This window comes from Hipposideros armiger, unplaced genomic scaffold (genome assembly GCF_001890085.2).
Source record: "Hipposideros armiger isolate ML-2016 unplaced genomic scaffold, ASM189008v1 scaffold_755, whole genome shotgun sequence".
NCBI classification, from domain to species: Eukaryota; Metazoa; Chordata; class Mammalia; order Chiroptera; family Hipposideridae; genus Hipposideros; species Hipposideros armiger.
In genome coordinates this window covers 105,403-114,440 of record NW_017732105.1, presented here as the reverse complement: position 1 = coordinate 114,440, position 9,038 = coordinate 105,403, and the positions used below count along the sequence as shown (strand labels likewise).

At 32.9% G+C, this 9,038-nt stretch overlaps 1 protein-coding gene across 1 annotated transcript in view; it reads right to left on the bottom strand.

The window, feature by feature from the left end:
- EFCAB7 (EF-hand calcium binding domain 7) overlaps nt 1–9,038 on the bottom strand; it is a 62,399-nt gene that overhangs the window by 50,112 nt on the left and 3,249 nt on the right. Inside the window, exons 3-6 of the mRNA XM_019628203.1 lie at nt 4,426–4,637; nt 3,717–3,803; nt 2,938–3,133; nt 2,372–2,493 (exon numbers count right to left, since the gene is read on the bottom strand). Coding sequence (XP_019483748.1) covers nt 2,372–2,493; nt 2,938–3,133; nt 3,717–3,803; nt 4,426–4,637 — 617 coding nt within the window. The remainder of the gene's footprint in view (nt 1–2,371; nt 2,494–2,937; nt 3,134–3,716; nt 3,804–4,425; nt 4,638–9,038) is intronic.

The window sequence follows — 9,038 nt, the reverse complement described above, 5'->3', positions numbered from 1 at the left end:
TATGGTTTAAAATCTGGCTTATACATACCCCATTGCAACAATTTTCTAATTTCTGAAAAGACCCTTCTTTTCCCAATTCCATACTTCTCTACTCCACATGAAATTGAGGTACCCAAATTTGTTTAAAATAGATTTGAAGGATTTGAAGAAAATTAATTTAACAATTCTTTTAGTAACTTATTCTATCAATCTCAATTAAAGCAAATTATACAATAACTATACTCATAACCAAGTACTTCTCAGAGTTGTTATGAAACTTAATATATAAAATTTATGAAATTGATGAAGTTATTTCAAAATAAAATATAAACAAAGAACTGAATCCTGCTGAATGACAAAAGGGTCACAGATTTTTTTTTTTAAATCATTTTAGCTCATCTAAGAAATATCAGATAGTGAACAACAGTGGGCAATATCAAGATCAAAAATAAGATAGAAAAAGTCAGGTAAGTAATATGAAAGCTATGAAGTATTTCCAAAAGACATTAAATTTTATATGAAAGTCACCAAATTTAAAAGTTGACAGTGTGCCATCTCCCTTTAATCATTAAATTCTCCTAGTAGCTTTTACTAATTGCCATTATCATCAGCATCATTCCCTGTCATTGATGTCGTAGAGACAAAACTTTAGTCATATGTTATACAGTCGCTATGGCCTACAGACTGACTTTGGCATTGGCTGTTAGATTTGTCTCTTCCTTACTAAGTTCAGGTATTTCCCTAGGCCTAGCTATCACTATGTATATCTGGATTACTCTACCAGCCTCTCAGTCTCCCTAATCTGATGTCTCTGTACATGATACACAATAGAATAATTTTTCTTAAATTATAATTTCATCATGTCATTCCCATATAAATACCTACTGTCATTTCTTAGTTGTGTAATAATATTGACAACACTATTATTTATTAAAGTAAATACTATGTCCCTGGTACTGTGCTAAATGCTTTACATATGTTAGTGACCTAATCTTTTAAAAACACAGTAAATATAACTATCCCCAATTTATAGATAAGGAAACTGAGACTCAGAAAGGCTGCTGACTAAATTCCCAAAGGTCACACAGTTATTAAGTGACAAAGCTAAGATTCAAGCACAGGTCTGTTTCTATCAAAAGCTCTTAATCAGCACTCACAACAGGGCTTGGCACAAAGTATTCACTAAATAAATAGTTGTTAAACAAATGAACGAATAAATGAAATACTATGTTATACTACCTTGGCATAGTAATAATCAAATGAAAATTTTTATTTTTTAATTCAAGGCCCATATTTTAAAACTAAACAGCTGGCATACATTACCTTTTTCATAATATTTATTGAGTAAAACTAAATTAAAGGAATTGTATTGGTATGGACCCAAAAAGAACATGACACAGAGAAAAAGTCTTCTGATCGCTTTAATATGATCCATATTAGCATTTATTTATATTTCCCTTTACACTAGCTAAACTTATATTTATTTTACACTTGGAGTCAGGTAACCACAATTATTTACACTAATTTTATTAACATTTAATTTAGTTGCAAAATACAGAAAGCTTCCATTAGTGGAAAATCACATTGCTGGAACACAAAATATTGTGTGTGAACACGTTGGACATGCACACCAAATTGCTTAGGGTGTATAGATTCCTAAATAGTCTGCACAAAATTCCTTGGAGATAATGTTTTAAAATTTTAATATAGAACAAATGTCACTGTCTAGCAATTTAAAGATATAAGGGACTTCAGAGTTCAATAACAAATACAGAGTTGTTATTTGAAACAAAAATGTAGCTCTTGAGAACAATCAGTTCAGTTTTCTAACAGCAGTTATAGTGTGTGGTCATAACCATTTTTTCCCCTTTTACAGAGGTCTCTAGGTACACATTTTTAATGTATCCTAGCACTTTTCAGTTAATGTTTTATATTTCTGTAGCTATTATTTTCTGTTGAAAGAAAACTAGTAAAGGTTGAGTCTAGAAAGGGAAAACAAAGGAAGAAGATCAATATTAACACTCTACAAATATTGACTTAGCAAAGTGACTTTGTTGTCTTTCTCTCATAGGAATTGATATTGAATGAATGATTTATTTATAAGAAACAAAATAAAAAATCACTTGGCAAAGTACATAATTAGATAATCTGTTCATGAAGTTCAAAAACTGAAGAGTCATCATTTTCAAACTGAAGAGTTCTTAATATTCTTATTCATCATTTTTTCTTTAAAAGTATTAGAACTGGCTTATAGGTAGAAATGCTGCTGAAAAACCTCAAAGAATTACTTCATAAACTTTACTGGTTCTCTGTAGACACCAAATAGTTATTAATAAATTTAATGTCGATTTTTTTCAGAAAAAGTCATATCTATTCATTTAAAATACTATACCTTTACTGAGTTTGGCTCAGTTAACTTTGAGCTTCGGTTACTATTAGCCCCCATGGTGATTGTGAAAGAAACAGATGTTTTGAACTTTCTGGTTGTTGCCAGTAAAGAACTCCTGGTGTCACCTGTAACAAGTAATAGTTATTTGGTCTCACATTATGAAAAGCTGTCAATAGAAAGTTTGTTTCTAAACACAATGAGTATAAAAGGCCTGTGTATTAATTTTGTTCTCTTTATTCTTCCTATTGAAATGAAGTCAGAAGTTTTATATACGTATTTATATTTATCCCTAATTTATGGGCTACCAATAAGATTCTTTATTTCAATATGTCACATTTTAACCTGAAATTTTAGTTTTCATAAAATATAATGAGCATAGCCAAGTCAAGTTCCATAATAAAAATTTACTTCAATAGATTTTTACAGCTAAGCGAGTCTAGAAACGGTAGCTAACATAAGTTGGATTCTCATTTGTTTTATCACTGATAAGTAAAGATGGATGGAAAAGTTTATCAGAATATAACTCTCCATTCTTAATCAAGAAATTCTTGGTGTCAAAAAGTAAATACCTTTATTTGAGAATGTTTCCTGATCAGTTTTTCTTATGATTCTAGGCGATGGTTTTGGTCCTGGTGATGGGTCCCCTTCAGGGGACCCTTCGATGTGACTTCCAAACTGTTGACGCTTCAGTTTACTGTCAACCTCCAGTTTTTCTAGAGTAGTTTTGAGACATTCCTCATTGGTTGTCATATATAATTTACAAAACTACAGGAAATAAAATAGTGGTCCAGTGGGTAAAACATTCAATCATACATTTGGGAGGAAAAGGCAAATGCACATTAGTAGGCAAGGGATAGGCTGATAGATGGAATATATTTCCTATTGAACTAGGTTACTTACTCATTTTATTTTCTTGAAACACACTGACCACCCTCAAGTGACCTAGTGAAATGTAGCCATGATTCAAAGAGGAGGTCATACTTGGATGAAAATAAAATGTTACACAAAGAGAGATGATTTATTATTTTTTTACAAGACATGTATACACTTGCATTTGTTCTAAGTAATTTCTATGATTCTTCCACCACAGAAAAGGCATATTTCTGAGAAGAGCCTCGTGTGTGTGTCTGTGTGTTGTGTGTGTGTGTGCACATGCACGTATTTTAACTTGGTTATATCATTTTTAATGTAGTCATCAGATCACAGTTGTGGGACTGGAGAGATTAAATTTCAGTACAATTAGTACACAGTATATAAATATGTCACTGCCAACATTAAAAAGATGTGCCCTTTTAAAAATGCTTCTCATACACAGTAAACAAATTTACATCAATATGAGCTTATGTACCTTGATGTAGTCAAATTTGCCATCAGCATTTACATCAGCCAAATTTATTACAGCATTTACTTCCTCTCGAGTCATCTTCTCACCTCTCTGAAAAAACAAGATTTATTTTAAAGCAACATGACTGTCACTTTGTTATGCATGGAGAGAGGGGAAATTCATTTTAATCTTTTCTACAAGTAAGTTCGAATATATGATTTCATTTTAAATCTCAGAATGAGTATTATGTCAAGCAAGAATGAAACTGTTATATAAAATTTCACTATTTTATTAAGTTTTGTAAAAGTGTGATGAATTTCGGTTTACTAAATTTCAACAATATGTAACATACATCCAGTAATAACTACTATTAAATTTAAAGTAATGACATTTTCTCACATTGTACCAAGAAACAGAATGGATTCCAAATCCCATTTATACTTTGTTTCTCTTTGACTCATCACGTATGAATCACTGATTATAGAGTTCTGAGAGGAAAGAATTGCAAAGAAGCACAAGGGGATTGCAACATGGGCTCAATTTTATACTTTATCTTTTATTTACAAAGCACCTTTCATCCAAAGGATCCTAAGTACATCATAAACAACACATATGTGATTCATTTCATCTGCCAATGAAATAGTTATTTTTAATGTGGACTACGGTTGCCAAAGGTAGATTCCAAGTTGTTTTGCAAAATATGCACATTACAAAACTGTTTTACAGATCTTACCTTTGTTAGAAGTTTATAAAGGTCAGTGTGTAAAATATAGCCATCATCATTTACATCTAATTGCTTAAATGATTTTAGCAGTTCTCCTTTTGAAGTTGGTTTTTCCTTTCTTAAAATTATACAAAAATCATCGAAATTCAGTTTGGCAGTTTGAGGCGTCCAATACTTATTAACAGTCTTTTGGGATGGATTTCTTCCTGCATGCTGAAGAGCTGCCCAATAAAACAAGGGTTTTTTTTATAGCAACATCTGGAATTGGTATTTAAGTGTAATTTTTTCTTCAAATCATTATATATTATAATAGTATACAAAAGTATATACATACCAATATATTACATTTGGTGTTGATAATCTAGTGATATCAATGTATGCCTTATTTTCAAAACCATATATATAAATATAAATATATATATATATGTTACCAGCTAAAGACCCTTGATGTAGTAATGCCAGTATTAAATAAATTTTTCCTGTTCTGACAGTTGGTCCTCAACCTAACAGTTTAATTGACACTATCTATTTTACATCAAAAGAGTGCCTCGAGGGAAAAAAAACACAAAAACGATTAAAAACAACCATCCGCATTGTTCTGAAGATGTAAGAATAACCCCAAAATCATAAATTATTACTTTTCTTGGCTCAACAAATATCTTAATGAAATGAAGAAATAATTGTTTGAGAGTGTTACTGTCACCAAGGCATGATGTCTAAAATGCTCATCATTGCTAGATATTATAGTTTCAAGAACATTAATCATGTCCCAAATGTTAAATATATGCACAAAAAGTATCTACCTGATGTTATAGCCCTGCTAAAAATCAAGAATGTCAACATACTTTCAGAGAAGACTATTGTAGAGATGCAAATGGTCAAATTACTTTTCATTTTTAACCAGAACACTTAAAAGTAGTCCTATAACTAGTTATTTATGAGATGTTCCTATTTTAAAAATAATGCCCTCATAGCTAGGAAAGGCAAAGAATTATGATGTGAGAGAGGCTTTATATGTTTGCACATGACATATCACACTAAAATATAATGGTGTCAAAAAACCTGTATTTTGTACAGCAGTAACTTGGTAATTTTCAAATAAACAAATCTTTGCATAGTAAGACTTAATGATATCTGAAATGAACCAATGATAAGTTTCCTAAGCACTATAGAAGGAATTAACAGAAGTTTAAAAGGTTTAACTCTCCTGAATTGTGCTACCAACTCCTATTATAAAAACTTACACTGGATATTTCCAACTATCTTAGGTGAGATTTCACAAAATCCATACATTGTCAATCAGCACTAAAAAATTATAATCTGGATATTCTACAATTTATGTAATAAGGACTAATGTATATAAAACAAATTAACTAAAGAAATAATCTCAAGGAAACAGAAATCGGGTCAGGGTAAAAAATACAGACATTTTTGAGTCCCTTAGGTTGAACCTTCTTTGTGCAGAAGCACAACACAGGACAATTTCTTTTTCCCAGAGATACAAGCTTCTTGGCTCCTAAAAAGTTTTACAATATAAATAGAAATAACTGACGTGTTAAATTGCTGCCTGTGGTCATGATTTATGGTTAATAACATTATTAGAAGTCCACAGACTGAGAGAAATGTCCCCATCCTCCAGATTAGCTCCCCCAGAGCTAACAAAAGTTGTAGTATAGTAACTGCCATCGCCCATTCACCTAGAAAGCCTTTGTGGAAATTTGTAACAGTGGAGATTATATAATTTTTTTATTTCCAGAGGCTTATTCTGGGTGTAGAAAAAAAAGCCCTGATTACCATGTTGCCCTAGGAAAAAAAGATAAGTATTTTGCCTGTTGTGAAAATGGACAATTCCTTAATTCATCTATCAAGAGAATCAGGAAAAACGCATATGTCTTTTAGCATTCCATCCCCAGCCAACCTCCACCCTTTAAAAGCTGGGAATACAAGTAGGACCTAAATGAAGTTGTGATTTAAAGTCAAAAGTCCATGTAAAAGAAAACAGTATTGCATCCAACTTTGAGAAAATAGGTGTCTAACTCTTTTCCCCAAGTGGCAGCTCAGCATACGCTTGTTGCTATTTTCAATAACAAAATATTTTTAAAATATGAGTATATTGTTAATTACAGAACAACTTTCTCTGAACAAAACTCATTATGCCAAAACACGTACTCAGAAAGTAGACATTCCCATATCTAAGACAGGTATAATTTAGTAACTACAAACCTAATTTTAATCTCTAGTTTAAGAATTAGCTGGAGCCCATTATTAAGTCTGATAACAGTAAAAACATCATGTAACGGTAGATGTTTCAAGGTTTACACCAAGATACTGATCTTTTGCCAGGATTTACTTTAAGCTTTGGCACGAGTATATAATACCTGTATTATTTATAAGTTGTGGGGGGGGAGGAAAGGAACTCTAAAGTTCTGGTAATGGTACTGCTCTCTGACTTTGAAATGGAATATCAAAGCATATGTTATGTGCTTAAGGGCAGAAGGATACAGATGAAAGACATAGCAGGAAAGAGACATCACTGGTTCACACTACCACTTTTTTAAAAATCTAGATGATCTGAAATCAGTCATTACAATGTTACAGAGTTTTCCACCACAAAGCCAAAAGTGCATATAGCACTGAAGAGACACTGCATTATCTTCCATGATAATTCTATAAGACTGACAGCACCTTAGTAATATATACTCATTGATTCACAAACTAAATGTCATAGTAGCAGAAGGCATGTTAAACTTTTAAACTTAGTAGATTTATGATCTCCGACTATTTCCAGGAGAATAAAGAGAAAAAACAAAAACTATAGTTTATAGTAAAATATAAATCTTAATCTTTTCAATTTTCATATTCCCCAAAATGTATTTCCTCAAACAAAGATCTTACTACATACAAATCCAAGACATTGCAAAAATACGTCAGTTTTTTATTTAAGGAAACTGCTTCTAGAGTTGGCAAAATAACTCAGTTTCTCTACTCATAAAGTTATTAGCCTTGATGAAAATAACATGAGCATTCAATGTTATCTGGCATTGTTGTTTACCACTCTCTCAAGACTAAAGACCTCCATGCCATTTGATTTACCTGGCAAGGACCAAATTCATTGGTTTGGGGGATATTTGCAACCACAGGAATTTAAGATATGATGATGGAGAGAAATAAAAAGAGATCAACCCTACCAAACACATGCACAAAAACAAAAACAAAAACAAACCCCAGAACTCTTAATTCTCTTTTAAAAGTTCACTTATTTCCTAATACTTTTCTTTTATTGGGTTGTCAGAAAAACTCATGACGCATGTTGCAACAGATGTCACTAGTTTATTTTTGGAAGTACTAGAGTCAATTGCATCTATGTTATTGCTATGTTATTTGACAGCTGACAGTTCCAGCTTCATTCAAAAAAAAAATTGAGCAACTGGGTTGAGTTTGGGAGATTTTACAACACGTTAAAGAGGGAGGACCAAACTGTGCACTTTTGCCATATTTTACAGTTTTACTTCCATAAAGGGAAGAACATGCATCAAGCATGTGAAAAGTTGCCTAAAGTTTACAGTGACAATGCTCTACAAGAACACCAGTGCCAACGATGGTTCACGAAATTCCGTGCTGGTGATTTTGATATCAACAACGCTCCTCAGTCAGGGAGGCCCACCAAGGTTGATGATGACAAAATAAAGGCATTGATCGAGTCAAACCCACGTTACATGACACGAGAGATTGCAGGAACATTGAACATCCATCATTCAAGCATTCACGACCACCTGAAAAAGCTGTGATATGTACGCAAGCTCGATATTTGGGTTCTGCATGAATGCAAAGAAGTTCATTTGACGGCGTGTATAAACATCTGCAATATGCTCATTAAAAGTGAGGAAAACCATCTTTTTTTGAAGCAACTGATAACTGGTGATGAGAAGTGAATTGTTTACAACAATGTGGTGTGCAAACGGTCTTGGTCTCAACATAATGATTCACCTCAAATGAGATCGAAAGCAGACATTCATCAGAGGAAGGTTATGCTCTCAGTGTGATGGGATTTTAAAGGTGTTGTGTTTTTCAAGCTCCTACCAGGAACCAAACAATCAATTTGAATGTGTACGATCAGCAATTAGACAGTTTGAACGCATCCAGAAATGCCCAAAGCTTGTTAATTGTAAAGGAGTTGTGTTCCATCGTGACAACACGAAACCACACACAAGTTTGATCACCCGTCAAAAATTATTGGAGCTTGGATGGGATGTGTTGCCACACCCACCATACTCGTCTGACCTTGCGCTGTCAGACTTCCACTTGTTTCACTCTCTTCAAAACTCCTTGTGTGAAGTAAACAGAAGTGGTCTCAGAGATATAGAGGAACAACTGATAGCTGTTAGTTGGGAGGGAGTGGGGATGAGGGAGAAGGGGAAGGGATTAGACAGCATAAATACGTAACTACTATATTGCCACAGAGACATGAAAGACAGTTCGAGGAATATAATTAATAATGTTGTAAATATTTTGTAGGGTTTCAGATGGTCACATGTCTTGCTAGGGAGACCGCATCATAAATGGGGTAGAGGCTTGATCACTGCACTGTACACCTGAAGCTGATGTTGTATAATACTGTATGT